At 34.0% G+C, this 26,627-nt stretch overlaps 1 protein-coding gene across 1 annotated transcript in view; it reads left to right on the top strand.

Moving 5' to 3' along the window:
- Positions 1–26,627, top strand: part of LOC149808564 (chromatin-remodeling ATPase INO80-like) — a 172,678-nt gene that overhangs the window by 23,966 nt on the left and 122,085 nt on the right. The window contains exons 7-15 of the mRNA XM_089979145.1: positions 5,263–5,418; positions 6,950–7,003; positions 8,163–8,366; positions 9,428–9,620; positions 11,946–12,013; positions 17,162–17,189; positions 18,103–18,206; positions 23,020–23,133; positions 25,081–25,176. Of these exons, the coding sequence (XP_089835271.1) occupies positions 5,263–5,418; positions 6,950–7,003; positions 8,163–8,366; positions 9,428–9,620; positions 11,946–12,013; positions 17,162–17,189; positions 18,103–18,206; positions 23,020–23,133; positions 25,081–25,176 (1,017 nt within the window). The remainder of the gene's footprint in view (positions 1–5,262; positions 5,419–6,949; positions 7,004–8,162; positions 8,367–9,427; positions 9,621–11,945; positions 12,014–17,161; positions 17,190–18,102; positions 18,207–23,019; positions 23,134–25,080; positions 25,177–26,627) is intronic.

Below are 26,627 nucleotides of genomic sequence, written 5' to 3'. Positions count from 1 at the left end.
TCATTTTCCTATCAATTTTATGCAGGCATGACTTGATGTAGCATCATATAAGTTTTCTAGGCCTGCTGATTAGTGGCTACTATAATAATTTTCCAAAGTCAGAAAACATGAAATACAATAAAACCCAATCATTTCTTATAGCCGTTACAAGATATTAGGTGAGGTCGGATGTTTATTAACATTTTTTCAATTCTGATTCTTATTCAGCCCATAAACTTTGTCTATAGTGACACATTACAGTGTATAAATTTCCATAAAATAATATCTAGTTAGATTCATGACAGCTGTCAGTACATGTATATCGTATTTCCCATCGGCAAAGACAAGGAGATCCATTTTGCTTACATGAAGGTGATCAAGTTTAGATAAATTTTCATTTTTTAAAACTTCTTGAGGTGGTATGGTTATTTTGTTTACTGAGAATGCAAAACATTCATTGATTTGAATTGAAAAAGAAAAAATTGATTATATATTGTACCTTTATTTCAGACATGTACACATGCACGAGTAATTTATTAAAAACACCCTACTTTTTGTATTGTCTGCTATGTGCAACTGGAGTCTGAATTCTGTAAGTTGTGAAATCACAATGCTTGTTACTGAAGTAAAACTATGTAATTATAGCAGTAATTAATCTTGTAAAACTACACAAATAATGCAGTAATTAATCTAGTAAAACTACACAAATAATGCAGTAATTAATCTTGTAAAACTACACATATAATGTAGTAATTAATCTTGTAAAACTACACAAATAATGTAGTAATTAATCTTGTAAAACTACACAAATAATGCACTAATTAATCTTGTAAAACTACACAAATAATGCAGTAATTAATCTTGTAAAACTACACAAATAATGCAGTAATTAATCTTGTAAAACTACACAAATAATGCAGTAATTAATCTTGTAAAACTACACAAATAATGCAGTAATTAATCTTGTAAAACTACACAAATAATGCAGTAATTAATCTTGTAAAACTACACAAATAATGCAGTAATTAATCTTGTAAAACTATACAAATAATGCAGTAATTAATCTTGTAAAACTACACAAATAATGCAGTAATTAATCTTGTAAAACTACACATATAATGTAGTAATTAATCTTGTAAAACTACACAAATAATGCAGTAATTAATCTTGTAAAACTACACAAATAATGCAGTAATTAATCTTGTAAAACTACACATATAATGTAATTAATCTTGTAAAACTATACAAATAATGCAGTAATTAATCTTGTAAAACTACACATATAATGTAGTAATTAATCTTGTAAAACTACACATATAATGTAGTAATTAATCTTGTAAAACTATACAAATAATGCAGTAATTAATCTTGTAAAACTACACATATAATGTAGTAATTAATCTTGTAAAACTACACAAATAATGCAGTAATTAATCTTGTAAAACTACACATATAATGTAGTAATTAATCTTGTAAAACTACACAAATAATGCAGTAATTAATCTTGTAAAACTATACAAATAATGCAGTAATTAATCTTGTAAAACTACACATATAATGTAGTAATTAATCTTGTAAAACTACACAAATAATGCAGTAATTAATCTTGTAAAACTACACAAATAATGCAGTAATTAATCTTGTAAAACTACACATATAATGTAGTAATTAATCTTGTAAAACTACACAAATAATGCAGTAATTAATCTTGTAAAACTATACAAATAATGCAGTAATTAATCTTGTAAAACTACACATATAATGTAGTAATTAATCTTGTAAAACTACACAAATAATGCAGTAATTAATCTTGTAAAACTACACATATAATGTAGTAATTAATCTTGTAAAACTACACAAATAATGCAGTAATTAATCTTGTAAAACTATACAAATAATGCAGTAATTAATCTTGTAAAACTACACAAATAATGCAGTAATTAATCTTGTAAAACTACACAAATAATGCAGTAATTAATCTTGTAAAACTACACATATAATGTAGTAATTAATCTTGTAAAACTATACAAATAATGCAGTAATTAATCTTGTAAAACTACACATATAATGTAGTAATTAATCTTGTAAAACTATACAAATAATGCAATAATTAATCTTGTAAAACTATACAAATAATGCAATAATTAATCTTGTAAAACTATACAAATTGTGCAATAATTATTCTTAAAACTATGACCTGTTTGTTTACTAATAATCCATCAGACCTATGAGTAAGAGACAGGAATAATAGTCAAGGACATATTTAAGATTATGTTAGTTTTTGTCAACCCTGATATCACTGACCTTGGTAGTGTCAACGGTTTTATTTACAGCCCCAAAATAATCGAGATAAAATGGGTTTGACTTGGCATTCTTTTATCTTTCCTAAATTTCAAGACAAGGTCTTACAAACAAACATCATTGTCTTTCGTGGCATAGCCTCACATGTTCACACTACTTGCACACAATAAATTAATAGGAGCTTCTAACTCTGTGATGCTCCTCAGCAAATATGAACCTTGTACGTAATACATAATATTTATTTTGGTAATAATTATTGGAATTTAGTTTCATCATCTTAATACCATGACCAACAAAATGTTTATCTTATTATAAATTAAAATTTTTAAAACAAATATTTGAAGGTTGTGTAGTCGAATTGTTGGTGTCATAAAATAAATTTTTGATGTATTTTTAAATTAAATATTTCTCACAATGAATGAATAGATATATTTCATAATAAAGGATTGATATGAATCTTGGACGTATTACATGAGATAATTGATTTGAAAACTTTAATCATCATATGGTACGATCAGCTGCCTCCCTAGGTGCTCAGCAATAAGAGGTTAGTGTTAGGACTGTTAGACCTGGTTTCAGGATAATGTGACTGGATGGGACATCCTTCTATATGTCTGCGGCATGATGCCCCAGTGTTAGACATCACTATGAACTGCCACACTGCAGACATCGTAGTGATATGACTGAAAAATTGTTAAAGCTACGTTAAAAATCCGAATCACTCACACAGACTAATCATCATATGATTGCAAAATATTTGGTGTTTAAAAAAATCTTTTATTATTCTGAAATTCTTTCCTTTTTAAAAGTTTAGGTTATAGCACATCAAAGAATTAAAAATAATATCTTGATATGCAAATAATATCTTGATATGCAAATTTTTATTAAGATAATGAAAAGATAATGGCAATTACTGACTCTATAAAACATTCACCTTGCCTTTATTATTATTTGAATTTTGTGGCAATTATTATTCATTTGGTAATATAAAATTCAAATAGCATTTATATATGTATAGGGTTATGGGCTAGTCATCACTTTCATGTCTGCCTAGTGGTAGTTACAATATAAAATTCTATGGATATAATGGGAAAAAATATGTAGCCCTTCAAGATACAATTCAAGGATCTTAGAAAGTTGTAAGAATATATAATGGCTTTTAAAATAAAGAAAAGGAAGTCCGATGTGAAAACATAAAATTGTTAATGACTCACTGATTGGCTACAAGGTTTCCACCAAAGTTGCCTTTACCGAGATGTGAAATTTTGTTTGCTTCCTTCCACTCCATTGCCTCCAGATCACATTTTTAACATGGTTTCAATCCTGAATTTTATGTCACTCCAATCCTCAATTATTTTAAATTTTTAATAAAATAACCGATTTCCTATTAAGCACTAGTCATGATATTCGCAGTTGCAGAAACGGTTCGGTACTGCTGGACGCGATATTAGTAGATCTACAGCCAATTAGTACAGTTGGCCCGGTAGCAAGCATTTTAGCCTATTTTAATCTGTATGTATAAGAGTAGTTTTACAAATGTTTTTGAGAGAAACCAGGGCCTAACCGGAATTTTGCTCCGCGCAAGCGTCACCAACACTGATTTGAGTTACGGTTCAGCATCGCATGTACGATTTTGAAAACGTCTTCACCACTAAGAAAAAATGAACTCTATTACTCAAAAAGTGAAGTTTAATTTGGAATAAATCAAAAATTGGCCGTGCATTCTGCCATTAAACATTGATATTCATCATGCTTTTTGCACTCGGTGCGCCATCGCAAAGACGATGTGAGGAAGCACGTTGGTTGCATAAAACACATAGAAGTTGGGAAAATTAAGAATTCGCAGATTTCAGCTCCGGAATATTTTAAACAATTGGCGGAGGAAATGCAGGCTACCAACACTGAAGCATTATTTGTGAGTTTTCTTGTCTAACACAATCTACCTTTATCAGCTGGAGACCATGCTAAACATTTGTTCTGACAAATGTTGCCAGACTTGAAAATCGATTCCAAATTTTCCTGTGGAAGGACCAAAAGTGCTGCAGCTCCTGTGCATTCCTCACAGCAACAGTGCAAGTGAAGTGTATTTTCTCTTGTGAGGAAAAATAAGACTTTAGCCGGCAAGAAGTCTGAACTGTTTAGAAAACAAATTTACGATCAAGCAGTTGAGGAAGTTTAAGTCTGTCACAGTATCATGTCTTGATAAATAAATATTTCTGCATATAAGTAGTGTTTTAGCTTTATATTGCGAACTTGATATAGTGTAGTATTGACGGTCAGAGTGGATGGAGTTACTGTCATGGTATTTTTCACGAATTCTTGTCTAAATTCACGACTTTTTATCCCTACTTTCACTAATTGTGAGCCTGGAAAGTTGGCAGCTATGTGAACCTAAATTTTGCACATTTAACATTTTTTTTGACAGATTTCGGTTCTTAAGCAAGAGAAGAAAGGAAAAGAAGACATCTTTTGTGCTAATTTGAATTCGTGACTGGAAATCAAACTGTTTTGCTTGTGATTTTGTTTCACAAATGATTTTCCTTTTTGAAGTTTAATTCTGATTGGCTAATGGGGGAAATTCAATTTCAAACTCAAGCATCTAGTTTTATGATCTCCAGGAATGATTCGTATTTACTATTGTGAATTTATTTTTATTCATAGAATACAAGTTTTCACAGATTTTGTTGTTATTACAAGGAAGAATTTGAAAACCTAATTTATTTTTCAATAATGTAATTTCTTATTTGTATATTGTTGTTTTCTGTGCATTGAATCCTCTCAAGTAAAATCTAGTTAAAACTGTAAAGGAGAGGAAGTGAAATAACATGCTTATGAAAATTATTGAATTCAAAGAAATAAGGAGATATTCAACTTCAAAATGGCAGAAAAAGATGCCAGTATAGCTTGATTTCTTCCACAACAATTAAGCCACCGAAACAAAACAAAAAATTCATGGGAGAATTTTTAAATGTAATCTTTCAGAGCTCAGGTGAGATTGACCCAGCTGTATTAGAGGCTATCCTCGCCCATCAACAGAAACAAGCAAAGGGAGGTAAACACAAGAAACTGACACCTGAACAGGCTGATGCCAAACGTCGCAAGATCTGGATATCTATAGCCAAGAAAGAAATTCCAAAGGTAAAATTATAAATAAGGAAAAATAGGTGATTTTCAAATGAAATAGTACTTCACTCTTGAGCTTATCTGCTATCAAGACCATGTGAGCTATTAGTATGACCCTTTGTCCACTCTGCATTGTGCTTCACTTGTCATAAATCAACATTTGCCCATTTAAACCTCCTAAAACTGCTGTACAAATTTTAACCAAATCTGCCAGATTGTATCCTGGCATGAGGAGCTTTCAAGTTCATACAAATGATGCCAATCCACCACTTATTGTCAACAGATCACTTCACAGATTTGACCAAATTTGACATTCTGGCACAAAAGACTTTCAATTCTGCCATAAAGTAGAACATTCCCTGTTGTGATATCTTCTGTTGGTCCATTCATGTCTATCCCTATTTTTGTTTCTGCACAATAAACACAGCTAAGATGTGCAGCACATCTTTTAATCAGACTACTGGCCACATGAAAAATAAATTACTGCTAATTACCATATTTCAGACAAGTACAAATGTTGATTTGCCATCAAATATAGCAGCCATTACTGAAAATAGAAAAACCTTTAAATGACATCTTAGAAAAGGTTTCATGTTTGTACTAGCATTGCTGATTTGGTTTCAGATATGGCTCCCGTTACTAAATATAGGAAAACCTTCAAATGTTCAAAAGAATTGTATCAGATTTCACAAAAAGCAACACACTCACATAAAGGGCTTTCAAGTTAACATAAATGATTCTTATCTACCAACAGATATAATAATAACAACATAAAAACCTTTGAACTGCTTCTCCAAAACCACTCCAGTGGCCTTAGAAGTAACTTCATTTTAAAAAATTCTGAATTCTAATATGTATAGCATATTGGCAATAAGCATTGGACAAATTATTTTGATATGAATGTGCTATCAGATATGAAGATAGAAAAAGAAAAGAAACCTTGAAGCAGATGTTTTCATTACATAAGCAATTATGCATTGGATAAAAATTCTTCAGAATGCATCCCACTGAGCACGATTTCTTGAAATGTGCTCTTGCGTTCAGCTCTTATGCCAGTGTCAGCCCACAGCGATCTCAAGCTCACTTGGGCTTCTTCTGCTGAAATCCTTTTACTTGAGAATGAACATGTTTCTAACGTTTCAAAAGTTAATGCTGTTATCAACATATTTTGTAATTATAAATTAAAGCTCACCTCAGCTGGAAAATCTTCTATGTGTGTACCTAAATTTAGTCTGTTTCTTTATCATCCAGGGTAAATTACAGAATGCAATAAACCTACATATAGCATTCAAATAGATTTTTAAAACCGTATATATATTTAGGGTGTAATGGGGCATTGGCACAATACAGGCTGTATGGTACAGTTTAAAAGTTAAGTTGTAAACATTTAAGCAAAAAGAATTGCAAAAACATTTAGAAAGAATACTTTGTGCATAATAATATAATCGTGGATGGGATATATAGTTTTATTGGTTTCAAAGATAAAAGGGAAATTCAATTTTGTTCAGTTCCTGTTGTTCATTGTGATAATCGTGTATTATTCCAGGCGCAGAAACAGAAAGCATCAGCTAGAAAAGAAATGCTTCAGTCTTTGAAAAAAGTAAGTAATTATTGACATAGAGAATACTATGAGTACCATCTTTATTATGTACATCTTTCCATAAGATAAATTATCAGAAAAATCTGAAAAATGTGATTGTTTTTGGAGAATGTTCTGTTGTGTCAGCCATTGCATTTAGTGGAAAGTTTGTATTAGTTCATATCAGTGCTTTATTTTCATGAATCTAAAGCTTGGCAATACAGTTTTTAATGATTACCATATACACTCGCTTGTAAGTCGAGTCCAGCTACAGACTGCACAGACCCAAATCTGCCATTGTAATGCGCCGGCAGGTCTGGGCCTCTGCAGTTTGTAAGGAGTAATCAGTAGACCAAACAACATAGTCCCTGATATGCTTTTCTTGTTGCAAAAATTTTGTTACAGTGGATAAGGATCTTTGTTGATTTTACTTAAAGGATAGAATATTCCCATGTACTATATATACTTGTTTACAAGTTGCATCCAACTGCACAAAAACAACTGCATATTAGGGTCTAGGATGTTTGTTCTACTGATTTCTCGTAACAAACTGCACAGTCCCACATCTGCCAGTGCATTATGCAGACCTTCCAACCCTCACGATTTTGGCATGATTTTCATGACTATAGTGATTCTCAGTTTCATGCTGCATGCAGATAAATAATGAATTCCCCAGTTCTCAAGTCCTTATGATTTGACCATAAGTCTTACTGAAATGATGCTTAAATTGTGGATCTAGAGAGCAAAAAACATGAAAAGATGACTGCTACGGTCTAATCCAAATATTGGCTTGTCCAGATTTGAACTGGATCCAGGTTTCATTTTAGATTCAGTGAAGTTGGGCAGAAAATGGAGGTCTATTGTACACAAAAAAAGGAAGTAAAGTTATTCATTCTGGCTTGAAAAGGGTTTTGCAGAATAGTTTTTATTCTAGATGAAGTTCTTTGTCCGGACTTTGTGAATATCTGTCACTTAGGGTAAGAAAGTAACCTGTATAGTCTGGGGTTTAAAGTAAAATGGCTAAGTTAGGGTTAGTCTAATGAGAAACTAATGGTTTACTTGCATTATGTTTAGTTCAAGACCACATACCAAACATGGCAAAAGGTGCATACAATGCCATTTGCAGTACTCTTGTTATAAAGTTGTTAAAAACTCAGACCCTCATTATTTATCATTGCAGATCTCACAGCAGTGTATGAGGGAGTGCAAGAGAGCCGCCATACAGTCACAGAAGACTATGAAGGAGGTCCCATCACGTGCACGGAGATTAACTCGTGAGATGCTGGTGTACTGGAAGAGGTTTGAGAAAGTGGAAAAGGAGCATAGGAAGAGGGTGGAGAAAGAAGCTCTGGAACAAAGAAAAATGGATCTGGAACTCAAGGAGGTAAAGTATTGGTTCTTGCATTTCACTTTTTGCCAAAACGATGACTGAAATTGGTTTGACTTTGTCCATATTCAATTAGGTAGTAGGTCTTAGATGTTTTACTGGGTTCATCTAGATTTCAGGAGTTATATTTTGACTGAAATGATCTTACTTTCTCTGATGGTAAATACATGATGAGACTTGCGATGTTTATTTGGTCCTAAATGGAAATAGTATGCATCTGATATCCAATATGGCCACCATGGCAGCCATTTTGAAAATCCTGTTACTTTTCCAGAAGGCTATGTCACCAGAAAATTTCACAATATGTCTTTTTGTCCTAATTTAAAATGGTGCTGCTCTGCCCTCCAATATGGCCACCATGGTTACCGTCTTGAAAATGGTTACGGCTTCTTAAAGGAAAGTCCCTTTGAGACTGGGTTTTTATCAGAAGTGTTCTTATGGCATCTAGTCAGACCTAAATGAAAATGATGCAAATTGACCTTCGTTATGGCCACCATGATAGCCATTTTGACAGTATTGTTTTGATTCCACCCAAATGGATGGCTATATCAGTGACGGCATTGTTATCAGTAGGTGTCTTATGGTACCTAGTTGGTCCTAAATCAAAATAGTGCCAATTGTACATCCAATATGGCTGCCAGAACAGGCTGCTGTCTTGAAAATCTTGTTGTCACTACTCTCCTACCTCCCCTGAGTGGGTAATCATATTGACTGGGTTTTCACCAGAAGTCTACATTATCCTAAAAGAAAATGGTGCCAATCTGGCATCCAGTATGTCCACCATAGCTAATTTTAAAATCTTGTTATTGTTTAAAAATATCTGAGATGTTTACAGTATGTTCAGCAGTTAACAGGAAGAAATTGTCTGATCATGAATTCCTGGAAATTATTTTCACTCAGTAGAGTACAAGTCCCTTTGAGGGCCTCTTTGTTTATTTTTCATATCTTTTGACCCAGTCAAAGAGTGGTTTTTCATTTGGGATTGATTAGTAGCTGGAAGATTACTGTGTTTGGGTGGCTTGTTTAGTGTGGTTGATTACATAATGGCTTCATTTTAGGCACGGCGTCAGCAGAGAAAGTTGAATTTCCTCATCACTCAAACAGAGCTGTATGCACATTTCATGGCCAAGAAGTTGACAGGGGAGGCAACTGTGGCACAGCAGATTTTAAACAAGCTGGATGAAGTTCCCACCAAGTCACAAGTAGAAGTGGATGGGAATGTGCTGGTAGACATCGCAGCTGATGAATATGGTAGTTAGCAGACTTTTGTCACAAATTATTTCTCTCTGATTGTCTCTCTCTTTCTCTCTCTCTCTCTCTCTCTCTGCATCAGGGCTATCCAGATCCAGTCTCTTGATGCCTGGGATAAGCACAAAAAGTACTTAAAGCTTTAATTTCTGCATGTTTTAATTTGTGCGATCTTGCTACATATGTCAGCACTGCTATTTAGCATTTGTATGTTCAGTGTGCTTCTATTACATAAATACCTGCAGTTTCATTCATCTACTACTGAAAATAGAACAAGCTTTAAATGACTTCTGAATAGACTGACAAAATTTGGTAGAAAGCATCCTGGCATAATTAAATTTATTCTGTCATCAAAATATGGCCACCATGAATAAAAACAAAAACATTTAAACAACTACTTCAGAAATACTAATAAACCGAATTTAAACGAACTTTACAGAAAAAGTGCATAAATGGTTTGTAAAATTTTCTACAATCGACCATCAATTGTAGCTGCAAAATCTAGAAAAAAAACTTCAAAAACTGCTTAGAATTTGATCAAATTATATAGAAAGCTTTCTGTTATTAAGAGCTTTCAGATTTGTGCAAAGATGTTGATTCACCATCAGATAATGGCCAGCAGATTTGACCATTGAGGCAGATGTTGACCAGGTGGATGTTTTTAGACCCCCACCCCGGCCTCTTGTTAAATATAGTTTTTCCAAAATGATCATGGTGGTTATCTGAATTCACAATGACCATCTTTCAAAATATGTTATTGCTTCTCTTAATGTACAGATAGTCTTATGGAAATTGTGATTTCACTGAAATGCTTCTTGCATCTTGAAAATGGTACTGATACAACCTCGAAGGATAGCTGCCACATGAGCTTGTTATGATCATTCCTCCTGAATGGATGGTTAGATTGACATGGTGTTTTCATTGAAACACTTCTTGCAGCATGTAATTGTTCTGAATAAAAAGGGCACGCAGGGATGGTGCTGGCTTTTTAAAAAATTGTTACCTCAAAAAATCACGAACTTCATTATTTTGTTGGCAGTGTTCAAAGAATGTCACCAAGCAAGGAGTCAGTATTTTTTCAGGTCTATTATTGTAGTTGGCAATGAAAATTGAAAAAGATTGGGCAGTTTATGTGATTGTATGTTGCAAAGATTAGTCCTGTATAATGCATGTGTTGATTTCATTCATTCAGGAATTATGTACCCCCCGCCCCATTTGCCCACATGCTTCACAAAACAAAACTCCATCAACCAGGAGTTCTAAAGTTTATTTATGCTGGGTTTTGCTGATAGCTAATATCTTTCTGTCTCACCTTGTAAAACAAATCACACTTGAATACTACTCAGACAATTGGAATAATTATGCTTTGCATTTTATACATGGAGTAAAATCTTGCTTTAAAACAAAAAAACATTGCATTTGTTCTCAAATTTGTCAATAGCCTTTAATACAGATTGCTTAAACATTTTTTTTCAAGGCAATATTCTTGTTCAAGCTTGCAGCATCTTTGCATGGTGTCGTTCAATTTTTCCACTCCAAACGCAAGATTGTATTTACAGGATTTAACAGCCAATTATGTTGTTGCCCCAAAACAAATTGGCAAATGGTATATGTTGTGACCAATAAAGAAAAAAAAATCACAGTTTGCAATATTAGTGAAGCCAAACTCTGGGTATAGATCTGTCCTCGGTCATGTCTGTACTAGAAGAAGCTGCTTGAAAACCAGACCTACTTGACCTTGAGGGTCAAGGCTGATTTCACTACTTGCATATTTGTTGGTATAGCTTGTGTGTATACAGTACTTGTACAAATTAATTTTGACCGGACTTTGTATTTAGTTGTTTCTCAATAAATATTTTGATACAGTTGTGCTCAGAACAGATTTCTTTCAAACCGGTTTTGTGGCTGAAAATAAACAGTAAACATCAAAATGATGTTAAATAAGATATGTGAGTGTCACTGTGTGAAGTAAAGCTGTTCTCAGAAGTTTATGTACCAGTCTATCATCAGAAAAGTTTTACTAGTCTGGTCACCAACATGTTGACCATGCTTGTAGGTTAAAACTATGGTACAAAACTGAAGAGTAAGCAAGTTTATAGTCCAGATGCAGATTGGGCAAGATTTAAACAATGGCACAGAACAAAGAGTAAGCAAGTTTACAACCCTGAAGTAGAACACAAAGTTGACAGTTGGTTTGCAAAACGTACTAATGGGGGCTTTGCAGAAGTTAGAGTACTGAGAATCATTATTCCAGCAGTTCCAAGCAGTGATGTATAGTACCAATTCCATGTCTGCCTCTACCTTGAAACTTTGTTTTTAATTCATCAGATGCTACTGCCATGAAGAAGCTGGCTTTGAAGAATGCGGAAGAAGCATATCAAACTCACCAAGCAAATGTAAGTATCCTGAGTATTACATACATCAAACTCACCAAGCAAATGTAAGTATCCTGAGTATTACATATATCAAACTCACCAAGCAAATGTAAGTACATAGCTGCCAACCCTCCCGAATTTGGTGTGAATTTCACGACTTTTTCAGCGATTCACGAATTCACGCCGTAAGACAAAAATTCACGAATTTTCCGATCCACAGTTATTTTAAATCTTTAATAAAATAACCGATTTCCCGTTAAGCGCTAGTCATGATATTCGCAGTTGCCAAAACGGTCCGGTACCGCTGGTCACGATATTAGTAGATCTACAGCCGATTTGTACAGTTGGCCCGGTCGCAAGCATTTTAGCCTATTTTAATCTGTATGTATAAGAGTAGTTTTACAAATGCTTTTGAGAGAAACTGGGGCCTAACCGGAAATTTGCTCCGCGCATGCGTCAAAACACTGATTCGAGTTACCGTTCAGCATCAGATGTAAGATTTTGAAAATGTCTTCACCGCCAAGGAAAAAGAAATGTATTACTCAAAAAGTGAAGTTTAATTTGGAATATATCAAAAATTGGCAGTGCATTCTGCCATTAAACACTGATTATCATTCATGCTTTTTGCACTCAGTGTGCCATCGCAGAGACAATGTGAGGAAGAATGTCGGTTGCAAAAAAGATAGAATTTGGGAAAATTAAGAATTTGCAGATTTCAGCTCTGGAATATTTTAAACCATTGGTGGAAGACCCACAGGCTACCAACGCTTAAGCATTATTTGTGAGTTTTCTTGTGTCGAACACAATCTACCTTTATCAGCTGGAGACCATGCTAAACATTTGTTCTGACATATGTTCCCGGACTCGAAAATCGTTTCCAAATTTTCCTTGGAAGAACCAAAAATGCTGCAGCTCCTGTGCATTCCTCACAGCAACAGTGACAGCGAAAGAGTATTTTCTTTAGTGAGGAAAAATAAGACAGACTTTAAGGCCTCCTTGGCTGCAGAAAATTTGTCAGCAATTTCAGTCCCCAAGATCAACCAGCAGGCAAGAAGTCGGAATTGTTTAGAGAACAAATTTACGATCAAGCAGTTGAGGAAGTTCTGCCACAGTATCATGTCTTGATAAATAAATATTTCTGCATATATATAGTGTTTTATTTTTATTTTGAGAACTTGTTATAGTGTAGTATTGACGGTCGGAGTAGAGTGGATGGAGTTATTGTCATAGTATTATTCACGAATTCGTGTCCAAATTCACGACTTTTTATCCCTATTTTCACTAATTGTGAGCCTGGAAGGTTGGCAGCTATGTAAGTATCCTGAGTATTACATACATCAAACTCACCAAGCAAATGTAAGTATCCTGAATATTACATATATCAAACTCACCAAGCAAATGTAAGTATCCTGAGTATTACATATATCAAACGCACCAAGCAAAGGTAAGTGACCTGAGTATTACATATATCAAACTCACCAAGCAAATGTAAGTATCCTGAGTATTACATATATCAAACTCACCAAGCAAATGTAAGTATCCTGAGTATTACATATATCAAACTCACCAAGCAAAGGTAAGTATCCTGAGTATTACATCCATCAAACTCACCAAGCAAATGTAAGTATCCTGAATATTACATATATCAAACTCACCAAGCAAATGTAAGTATCCTGAGTATTACATGTATCAAACTCACCAAGCAAATGTAAGTATCCTGAGTATTACATATATCAAACGCACCAAGCAAAGGTAAGTGACCTGAGTATTACATATATCAAACGCACCAAGCAAAGGTAAGTGACCTGAGTATTACATATATCAAACTCACCAAGCAAATGTAAGTATCCTGAGTATTACATATATCAAACTCACCAAGCAAATGTAAGTATCCTGAGTATTACATATATCAAACTCACCAAGCAAAGGTAAGTATCCTGAGTATTACATACATCAAACTCACCAAGCAAATGTAAGTATCCTGAGTATTACATATATCAAACTCGTCAAGCAAATTTAAGTGTCCTGAGTATTACATACATCAAACTCACCAAGCAAATGTAAGTGTCCTGAGTATTACATACATCAAACTCACCAAGCAAATGTAAGTATCCTGAGTATTACATATATCAAGCAGAACGGGCATAGTTGCATCTCAGTTTATGTTTATCATGTAGATGTATGCAAGTCTAGATGTAGAGAACTTAAAACACTATTGGACAGCAGTATAATGTTCCTTTTTCTTTTATTGCTCACCAGTAGAATGCAATATAAGAATGTTCCTTTTCCTTCATTGTACAGTAATGGAACACTATATAACCATGTTCCTTTTCGATCATTGCACAGTAATGGAACACTATATAGCCATGTTCCTTTTCCATCATTGCACAGTAACGGAACACAATATAACCATGTTCCTTTTCCTTCATTGCACAGTAATGGAACACTATATAACCATTGTTCATCTGTCTGTCTGTTTATCCATTATCTGTCCATCTGTTAATCACAATTTCTTGTAAGCAGATGGCTAAAACACTTTAAGTGAAACCTGGCCAGATTTTTGATACGTGGATTCATTAAATGGGTTTCAAGACCTTATCAGGTTCTAGTTACTGATACATGATACCTTGAATGGGTTTCAGGACCTTAACTTTCTGGACTATTTTGAAGAAAAACCTTGTGAACAAATTTAAGAAAAATTACATTATGTAGTCTAATGAAATGTGGTATTTGTCTTATCATGCAAATAACCTGTTTTTGATTTTCATGGCTTATTATTATTGACAAAAACTTGCAAAAACAAATTTTTTGACAAAAATATTGTATGATTTTTGTTGACAAAAACATTATAAGCATAACACTTTTATTGACAAAAACCTTGTATGATACTTTTATTGACAAAAACCTTGTATGATACATATACTGACAAAAACCTTTTATGATATTTTTATTGACAAAAACCTTGTATGATACATACACTGACAAAAACCTTGTATGATACTTTTATTGACAAATACCTTGTATGATACATATACTGACAAAAACCTTGTAAGATACATATACTGACAAAAACCTTGTAAGATACATATACTGACAAAAACCTTGTATGATGCATATACTGATAAAAACCTTGTAAGATGCATATACTGACGAAAACCTTGCATGATGCATATACTGACAAAAACCTTGCATGATGCATATACTGACAAAAACCTTGCATGATGCATATACTGACAAAAACCTTGCATGATGCATATACTGACAAAAACCTTGTATGATGCATATACTGACAAAAACCTTGTATGATACATATAGTGACAAAAACTTTCTATGAAACATATGCTGACAAAAACCTTGCATGATACAAATAGTGACAAAAACCTTGTATGATACATATACTGACAAAAACCTTGCATGATGCATATACTGACAAAAACCTTGTATGATGCATATACTGACAAAAACCTTGTATGATACATATAGTGACAAAAACTTTCTATGAAACATATGCTGACAAAAACCTTGCATGATACGTATACTGACAAAAACCTTGCACGATACATATACTGACAAAAACCTTGCATGATACATATACTGACAAAAATCTTGTAAGTATGATACTGTTACTGACAGAAACCTTTTATGCTGCTTTTATTGACAAAGACCTTGTATGATACGTACTGTCAAAAAACTTGTATGATACTTTCATTGACAAAACTAGTATGATACTTTTATTGACAAAAAAACCTTGTATGATAGGTATAATGCCAAAATTTGCTTGCATTATACTTTATTGACAAAATTTGCAGACTGCTCCAGTGGCCTAGTGGTTAGAGCGTCTGCCTTGGATGCAGAAGTTCCTGGGTTCAAACCCTAGCTGAGTCATACCAAAGACTTATAAAAATAGTACTAGTAAGCTGCCTTGCTTGCTGCTCAGCATTAAGAGGTTAGCGTTAGGGCTGGTTGGCCTAGTGTTTGGATAATGTGACTGGGTGAGACATCATGCTACATGTCTGCAGCATGATGCCCCAGTGCTAAAGATCACTATAAACTTTCACACTGCAGACATCATAGCGACATGACAGATTATTTTTTTTAAAGCTACGTTAAAAATTCAACACTCACAAAGTTTGCAAGTATAATACTTTGATTGACAAAAATCTTGCCAGTATGAATATGCAACCAGCTATTTCATGTAGAGAATTGAAATTTGATAGGTTTTTGTGTATTAACAGCTGGATCTGGTTAGATTTCCAGGCCATTACAGCTATTTGCATGTATTGTTTTTACTCATCTTTGAAACTTTTGGGCATGGTCAAAACCTATTTAGCACAGGTTTATCATAAACCTTTTAGGGTAGAGGGATCAAATATGTGATGCATGTCTGTTGGCAATTGTAGATGAATCAAATATGTGATGCATGTCTGTTGGCAATTGTAGATGAATCAAATATGTGATGCATGTCTGTTGGCAATTGTAGATGAATCAAATATGTGATGCATGTCTGTTGGCAATTGTAGATGGATCAAATATGTGATGCATGTCTGTTGGCAATTGTAGATGAATCAAATATGTGATGCATGTCTGTTGGCAGTTGTAGATGAATCAAATATGTTATGCATGTCTGTTGGCAATTGAAGATGGATCAAATATGTGATGCATGTCTGTTGGCAATTGTAGATGGATCAAATATGTGATGCATATCTGTTGGCATATATATATGACTATTAGATTTACATGTCATTTAAGGAATTTTTCAAAGTTTTCTTTAATTTTGAAATTTTTGTGACTTTGATTTTTTTGGCTGTACATTGGTTCACAAGCACTAATCTTTTTTGGGGGGGTGGTTTAACTCCAACATATAATTGTTCTAGTCCATTATTTGGACAAATGTCAAATTTATCCTGTTTGCAACGCTGAAGGTGTCTATATGTTACATTAAAATGACAGAAATGAAGGTTCAAGTCCAAAACCTTAAAATTCAGTAACTTTATTACACTCCTAGCCAAATTCCATTTTAAATGCAATCCTACATTTTTCCTTTACTTATTTTGTCACACAGTAAAGGAAAAAAAAATATTTTCATTTTGAATGGCTGCCATTAGTGCATTATTTTTTTTTCGTCAAAAGATTGTTAAACCTAATTCTGGAATAACAATTCTCTTTCAGAGACAAACTTTTGATGATGGAGTTGCAAGTAAGTATTACTAATTAAAAGATTGTTTTAATGCTTGGTTTTGTGTATGAGGTTCCATGAGGTTACTGCCAGCATTACCATCTACAGTTTAATCCAATTGAATGCATTAATTTTGCCATCTTTAAAAATGTTTGGGTAAATAAATGGGTTTTCATTTTACTGAAATTGGTGTCAGAAAATGTATAATATTATTAGTGGATTTGCAGTTAGAATTTTGGGAATAAAAAGCAGAAGACGACCGACATACTCGTGTTTGTTGATTTGTATCCTTTTACTTTATTCTATATTTTGCATGTGTGTGTGGGCGAGTCAGTTTTAGGGCATGCATTAACACTTCATCAAAGTCATTGCTAGATATCATTAATATTGGGAATGACTTGAAGCTGCCTCCAGAATCCAGTCCTCCTAGAGACATAAAAACATCATGTTGAGAAATGGAAACAGATCAGCTCACCAGATCAACCAGTTTGTCAGCCCATGTCACGGATGTAGCCAGTTTAAACTTTCACTTACATTTAGGCGATAGACACGATATATAACCCAGATTTCTTGCATCAGCCATTCAACAAACTAAAAGATACTTGCACAGAATGTCTTCATAGGAGACATGATAATAAATTATGGATTTTACCTTAATGAAGAATATCTGAAAATATTTATATATATTGGAATAAAATGGTTGGTTGTGAAAGAGATATCTTGGTTCTACTTGCAAAATATACCATAATGCAAATCCATTTGCAAACAGAACAGAACCTGATGTATTATGCACATCTGCTACATGGTCTAGTTATCTATACGGTCCTCTATTCAAACTTGTACTTTGTAAACAATTGTGGATTATATGTGATTGTAATTACATACTTGTAATCTGTTGTGAACAATTGTGGATTATATGCGATTGTAATTACAGAGAAACGCTCATATCTCACATTTGCAAATCCTGAAATGGGACATGGAGCAGATAAACCACAACCCAGCATGTTTGAAGGCAAGCTGAAGTGTTACCAGCTCAAGGTAAATTATTTGTTAATATGTAATGAATGTATTCTTGTAGCTTAATAGCACAGAGTAAGTAGTAAGATATAATAGATACATTTCATTGAATAAAGAAACACAGCGGTGAAAAATGGCTTTCTAGCTTTCACTATACAATTTTTGTTGTGTTTTTTTTTAAATTTTATTTGGTCCACTATTGATGCACAGCATTCATTTTTAAATGTATACATGGGTGAAAGTTCTCCATCAGATGTGGAAATTTTATCTTCAGAATGCCCCCACAGGTAAATCTTCCAAATCCCTAAAATCTTTTGAATGTTTTTTTTATTTTTTGGGAAAGGGGATAGAGGGTTAAGGTGGTTTGAAAGCATTAAAGAAAAAAATCCATGCTGAGGGATACTAAATTTAAACCTATGATTTTCTATTGAGTGAGCAAACACAAGTTTTTATGTGGTATTCAATTCCCTTGAGACTCCTCGGATGTGTTCTGCCGAATCACAAAGTTCATACTTCTCTCTACAATTCAGTACCATCTATGGAAGTGGAAAAGCAAATAACTAATTCTTTATAATTCACTGTTATTTGATTTCCAGTGTTTGCCTCACAGGAACAATAGTGGATAGAGGGTGCTGAATTGTTTGATTCTATACCTTCATGTATGTCATTCTACCATCATTTTCTTCCCACTCCCCTCCTTTGCTTCATAGAAAAAAAATTAAAAATAATTTGCTGCATTATCTTGGTTTAGTAGTCATCTGTCAGGATGATTAGAATTTTGTACATTCTAAGTTAATAAACAAGAACTGCATTTTTTGTTCTCTCTCCAAGTCAGTACAGTTACAAATGTATTAATGGATAAAAGAATGGCACACTCCTTTCCCCCCCACCCCCACCCTGAGTTGAAGCTTCAAAGCATGAGAGTTTACCTCTCCTGACTGCTGGTCCTGTATAGAGGAAAATGCATTGTCTGTTTCAGCAGCTATGTGCCATGTGTATATGCTGGCAGACTTTATACAATGTATATATGCCGACAGACTTTATACAATGCATGTTTGCTGACAGACTTTATACAATGTATATTTGCTGACAGACTTTATACAATGTATATTTGCTGACAGACTTTATACAATGTATATTTGCTGACAGACTTTATACAATGTATATTTGCTGACAGACTTTATACAATGCATGTTTGCTGACAGACTTTATACAATGTATATTTGCTGACAGACTTTATACAATGTATATTTGCTGACAGACTTTATACAATGTATATATACTGACAGACTTTATACAATGCATATTTGCTGACAGACTTTATACAATGTATATATGCTGACAGACTTTATGCAATGTATATATGCTGACAGACTTTATACAATGTATATTTGCTGACAGACTTTATACAATGTATATATGCTGACAGACTTTATACAATGTATATATGCTGACAGACTTTATACAATGTATATTTGCTGACAGACTTTATGCAATGTATATATGCTGACAGACTTTATACAATGTATATTTGCTGACTGACTTTATACAGTGTATATTTGCTGACAGACTTAATACAGTGTGTATATGCTGACAGACTTTATACAATGTATATTTGCTGACTGATTTTATACAGTGTATATATGCTGACTGACTTTCATGGTGAGAACAGGAGAAAGACTGAAACATGCAAGGCAGTCACCATACAAAAGCAGTAAATGCTAGCAGATTTAAGACTGAGAAAATATTCCTTGACTAAGTGAATAAAAATGAAATTGATTTATGTCACTCTTTTAGAATAAGCAATTTTGGTTTCTCGCTAGCTAAAAGGATTCAAGGATTTATGCAACAAAGAAACATTTTTTCGATCCAGAATCAAACACAAAATTTGTTTTCTGTGCTATGTTTCACTGACGGACTCTAGTCCAACATACCTATCCAACCTCACCCATGTGTAAACACCAACAAGATACTTACACTCCTCTTTTGACAATCGTATACTCATTATTCCCACTATGAAAACAGTCATATGGACAGCGTTCCTTTTGCATACCAGGGCCCAGCAATGTGGAATGAATTGCCCACTGAACTTAGACACAGTGATCACGTTCAAGCGTGCTCTCAAAACTCACTTATTTTGACTGCAAGAACAAACTTAAAGACCTAATAATGTTTCCTACCTTAAATATTCTCAGCATGCTTTTTTTTATGTTTTCTAATTTCATGGTGTTTGTGTTTGTAATCATATCATTATACAGTAGTCCCCCTCGTGAATGGTCCCCCTGACCAGCGGCCACCCGCTCCTTACGGCCAGAATCCGTTGGCACCAACGAGTTTGTGTTCAAAAGTGCCCCTCGCGAAAGGCCACCCGGCTAACACGACCAGCGGCCAGCATATTAGTGCAATAATTTAACATTTACCCCTCACAAGCGGCCGCATTTTATTTGAATATGTATCCAGAACCAGTATTTTATTCATAACGTGTGTTAAGTAATCCGATTTCTGTTTCCCTGATGTCAGGTTTTCATTACTGAAAGAAGTGTTGAGTAAAGTACATTTACCACTAAGGTTAATATTATATCATTTACGCCTCATGAGAAGCCAAATTTATTCCATAAAAACCGAGAAAGACTCAAATTTTAATCCATACAGAAGGGTACGTACATGTAATCCAATTAGCCTTACTGCTGTGTTATCATAAGATGTCCGGTTTAGTCACTGATAATTGTTACAATTACAATTATTGAACTGTAGTAACAGCTGAGAAGTGGCAGTATTGATGTACAATACACTAGTCAGCAGGAAAATGGATTCATAGCCTTTATGGCTTCCCTTAGTAAGATGTTGAGCTTGTTCACTTTGATAATAAGTGGCTATTACTACTGACAATAATTGTCAAAATTACAAATCCTAACAGCCGCGAGGTCAGATCTGTGTGATGTTAATGGTACATATCGAAGCCATTTTGGCTTCTATCACTTAGTGTAAAGAAATGTATAAAAACAATAAGGTACCAGACTGCGACTAACAAATCACGTGACAAGATCACTTCCTTTAAAAACACACGGCAATTTGTTTCGATGCATACAAAATTGTTTTATTAGTATTGTAGTTGGCAACATGAATAGTTTACTGCCAAAAGATCAACATGTCATCGAGGAAAATAAAAATTCTCAGTTTAGAGGAGAAAGTAAAAGTAATTCAACTGACCTGGTGGGGGGGATCGTCGAGGATCCTTGCAGAAAACTAATGTCGGGAAGACTCGGATAAACAATATCGTGAAAAATAATGAAACAATTCTGCAGAAGTGGGAAGGTGAAATGGACGGAGAAAGGAAGATTGTTTGAGCCAGGAGACGTTTGTTTCCTGATTTGAATGACAAGAAAAAGCAACAGTTTTGTCAGTTGAATTGGGATATGACGACTTCACTGCAAGTAACGGATGGTTGCACAGATTTCAAGTGCGACACAATATTAAGTGTTCTGTCCTTAGTGGCGAATCAGCTGATGTTAATAATGAAGTTGTCGAAGATTGGAACAAATGACTTAACGATATATGCAGGGGATATGACAGCAAGGATATTTTTAATGTGACGAGAATGGTTTGTTTTTTAGACTGTTACCAACAAAGTGACAGATGATGTGAACTGTAGCATAATTATGAAGACAGTTTTAAAACTATATCAATGGTTATTCATAGCATTCTTTTGAAAATGATGACACAGTTTGTTTTACATTAATTTCACATCACGCATGTGATTTTTTAATGAAAATATGTATTTACTATTCGCATTTGTCATTCCCCTCTAGAAAGGCCACCCACATTATAAGGCCACTTCCCTGCTGCATTAGGGGTGGCATTATAAGATGGGGACTACTGTATATGTTTTTTATCTTTTAGGTGTTGTCTAATGTTGTAAAGCGCTTAGAGCTTCTAAGGATTAGGCGCTATACAAAGTCCTCATTATTATTATTATTATTATTACTGGACTATTGTCATGTTTGTGTGTTAAATGAAATTTTGGTTTACTTTTTATAAAGTGTTGCAACATTTCCATTTGAATTTTATGTGTAGCTCCTGAATTTTCACAGGAGTTATTTTTGTTACAGTTGAATAATAATCCATGTTTGGTTGCTGTTACATATTGCAGGATAGGAACAGACTGGTTATTTTTGTTATAGTTGATTAATAATCCATGTTTGGTTGCTGTTACATATTGCAGGATAGGAACAGACTGGTTATTTTTGTTATGGTTGATTAATAATCCATGTTTGGTTACTGTTACATATTGCAGGATAGGAACAGACTGGTTATTTTTGTTGATTAATAATCCATGTTTTGTTACTGTTACATATTGCAGGATAGGAACAGACTGGTTATTTTTGTTATAGTTGATTAATAATCCATGTTTGGTTGCTGTTACATATTGCAGGATAGGAACAGACTGGTTATTTTTTTTATAGTTGATTAATAATCCATGTTTGGTTACTGTTACATATTGCAGGATAGGAACAGACTGGTTATTTTTGTTATAGTTGATTAATAATCCATGTTTGGTTGCTGTTACATATTGCAGGATAGGAACAAACTGGTTATTTTTGTTATAGTTGATTAATTATTCATATCAGTTGCTGTGACATAATGCAGGATAATAACTTTCAAGCTGGTCTTTCTGGCAATGCATTAATTATCTATATGTGATTACTGTGACAAGTTGCAGGGTAGGAACAGGCTGGTTGGTCTATTTGGCAGTGGATTAAAAGTCTAATTAATTTATTTCAATTCAGTAATAAAAGGAATTGGTTGAACATAATGACAGCTACATATATTACAGGGTATGAACTGGCTGGTCAGTCTGTATGACCAGGGAATTAATGGGATACTGGCAGATGAGATGGGCCTGGGGAAGACTGTGCAGAGCATTGCCTGCCTAGCTCATCTAGCAGAGGTAAGATAATCCAAGGAGACAGACAGACAGAACAACAGTACTTTTCAAAGACAATGTTTTGTAACCATCTTGCAATGCTGTATACAGTCGTGATTCTAGCTCCAATCCAATACTTACTGAAGGTTCTGTTCACATCTACAGTCGGTGGAAAGAAAATAAAGCAGCATAGTAAATCTTGTCATATTTCATAACTGATTAATTTCTCAATCTGATTTCATTCAATACATTTTATCAACACAGATGTGTTAACAGTTTGTCCAGCAATTGAAGAAACTGGTCTACTTGTGCAGCATACTGCCATCAAGAAAGGTGGAAACTTTTTATTGTGTTTGTGTTTAATAATCAGCGATAGATTTTATTCTTCGTTTGTTTGGAAACTGGAAGCAAGTTGTATTATCTTATGAAATCCCAATTATTTTGTTTTGAACAAAAAAAGAAAGTTTGTGGTAAATGATCTAATATTGCCATTTTCAACAATAATTATGTATTTGAGACATGATTTTATTAATAAACAGTGTATTACCTGAATAACATCAGCTAAACAGTCTGTTCACAAATGAATTACTTGGAGAAGCTATGCTTGGTAGGATACACCATATTTCTTATAGTCGATGGGGGAAAGAACAGTGATGGCAGATCACATCTGTGTTGAACTGCCGGGAATGTTCTGGAGCATACTATGATGTGTTCTTCGTCGTGCCACCTGTAGAGACAACCTCTGCAAACAGAAAGTACTCTCGGAATTAACCACCTTTATAAGCTCATCTTGCAATGGCTGTAATTTATTTATTGATAACGTGGTAGATAGTTGAACTGTACTATGTCCAGACTGTAAACATCATGGACACAAATCTGTCATATATGTTGCTAACAGATTAGCATTTGGAAATATCAATCAAATATCATTAACCTAAATCAGTCATAATATATCATGTTGGCAGATTAGGCTTTGGACTGTGTGCTACTTGAAATATCAAGCAAATATCATTAACCCAAATCAATCATAATATATCATGTTGGCAGATGAGGCTTTGGACTGTGTGCTTCTTGAAATATCAAGCAAATATCATTAACCCAAATCAGTCATAATATATCATGTTGGCAGATTAGGCTTTGGACTGTGTGCTTCTTAAAATATCAAGCAAATATCATTAACCCAAATCAGTCATAATATATCATGTTGGCAGATGAGGCTTTGGACTGTGTGCTTCTTGAAATATCAAGCAAATATCATTAACCCAAATCAATCATAATATATCATGTTGGCAGATGAGGCTTTGGACTGTGTGCTTCTTGAAATATCAAGCAAATATCATTAACCCAAATCAGTCATAATATATCATGTTGGCAGATTAGGCTTTGGACTGTGTGCTACTTGAAATATCAAGCACAACTAGGCCCTAATGTTTCATAGCATATCATATTGGCTGATTAGGCTTTGGACTGTTTGTGAAATATCAAACAAATAGCATATAGGCCCTAATCTGTCATAGTAAATCATGTTGGCAAATTAGGTTATTGACTGACCATGTGAAATATAAAGCAAATATAGATCCTAATCTGTCATAGCATATCATGTTGGCAAATTAGGTTATTGACTGTTCATGGTATGTGAAATATAAAGCAAATATAGACCCTAATCTGTCATAGCATATCATGTTGGCAGATTAAGCTTTAGCCTGCGTTTGACTTGAAATATAAAGCAAATATAGGCCCTAATCTGTTACAGTATATCATGTTGGCAGATTAGGTTTTTGATTGTTCATGGTACTTGAAATATCAAGTAAATAACAAATAGGCCCTATCTATCATAGCATGCCATGTTGGTTAGATTATTCTTTGGAATGTTTGTGGTACTTGAAATATCAAGCAAATAGTGTAGGCCCTAATCTGCTGGAACATTATGTAAGTTAAATATTTTAAGACTTTCTTTCTGTTTTCTTCCAGGCACAGGGTATTTGGGGACCATTTCTTATCATAGCACCAGCCTCCACTCTGCACAATTGGCAACAAGAATTTTCCAGATTTGTATCCAGGTTCAAGGTCAGTAATGGGTGTGTTGCATTAGTCTCATTAGAAGCTGAGGATTTTCACTTGCTAGTTTGACCTTTATTTCTGGCTACTTATATGATAGTTGTTGATTCTGACAATGCTTCAAGTCAAAAAGTAATGGCACCCACCACCATGACCAGTGTTGCTGATTGATTGATACAGCAACTGAAAATGATGGCATAGATCATAGAAACATGGAATGACATGGTAAATACACAAAACTGTATATCGGTTGTTTATGAGTTGGTGGGAAAATGGCTTCATATGGTGTAGGAATACAATGAGACCATCAGGTTGAGGTATATTCTTATGCCATATCAAATGAGTTTTTTACCCCAACTCAGTACAAAACATGAATGCGGTTTTGTATTTATTACATTAACTCACCCTAAATATTTTTCTTTATGAATGAAATTCAGATCGGACTGTGATTTATAAAAGTTTGATTCACTACAACTAAAATATCTCTGTGGACTTCAAAGAAGGCACACCTGTGTTCAAAGCTAGGTGCGTGATGCAGAAATATGGATTGAACAGCTATATTGAACACCAGATCAAGCATACAGTATTAAATTTCTATGTAATATGAATGTAGATAGTATTTTTTTCTTGCTTGCAAATAATTTTCAACAAAGAAAGAATAATCTGCTTAAGGAAAGTCCAACTTGATTCTTGAACAGATACAATGCACTGAATACCGTTAACATTATTATTATTGTCAGTATGGTATTTTTCTGTAGTATTAATTTTTGTCTATTTTATGATTGCTCCAAACCACAAAATTAAAGACCCAAAGCAAAGAAGGCCACATTTGATGCAAAACTACCTCACCCACCTTCGTTTGTTGCTGATATAGTCAATAGAGTTCAGCTATTTGACAGTTCAACTTCATTACTGTAATACATTTCATCTCCCACCTTATTTTAGTTCATTGCACAGGTACATGTACAGTATTCATTAGCTGTCAGGGGCCCAGAGTGGCCAAGTCATCTAAAGGACACACGGTACTAATTCAACTCCAATAGTAAACATATGGAAACAGCATCATATTCAAAATTCAAAATTCAATAACTTAAAATTTCTGGGTGCTGATGATGAGACCTATAATTCTCCATGCACATCTAACCTTGGTGCAAGCTCATGTGTGGAGAACACCATATGAGCTGCGGCATTTTGTTTACATACATGTGCATGAAACATGTTATTGATTCTGCACCAAACGAATCAGGTGCTACTTTCATTATTGAGTACTCCTGAGTCAAGCCTGTAAGAATGCTAAAATTGCATCAATAGAAATTTGTCTATATTTTTTTAAAATTACATATAGGATAAGCTCTCAAAAGATATTTTTACTAAAATTTTAATTTTCATTATTAACCAATTATGGACCACTAAACCGGTATTTCTTCACCCATTTCTAGACTGGTTCACAGTTCTTCCGT

The sequence above is a fragment of the Sinohyriopsis cumingii genome, chromosome 1 (assembly GCF_028554795.1).
Source record: "Sinohyriopsis cumingii isolate HCF-2022 chromosome 1, ASM2855479v2, whole genome shotgun sequence".
In the NCBI taxonomy this organism is placed as follows: domain Eukaryota; kingdom Metazoa; phylum Mollusca; class Bivalvia; order Unionida; family Unionidae; genus Sinohyriopsis; species Sinohyriopsis cumingii.
This window is presented reverse-complemented; position numbering and strand designations above follow the sequence as displayed.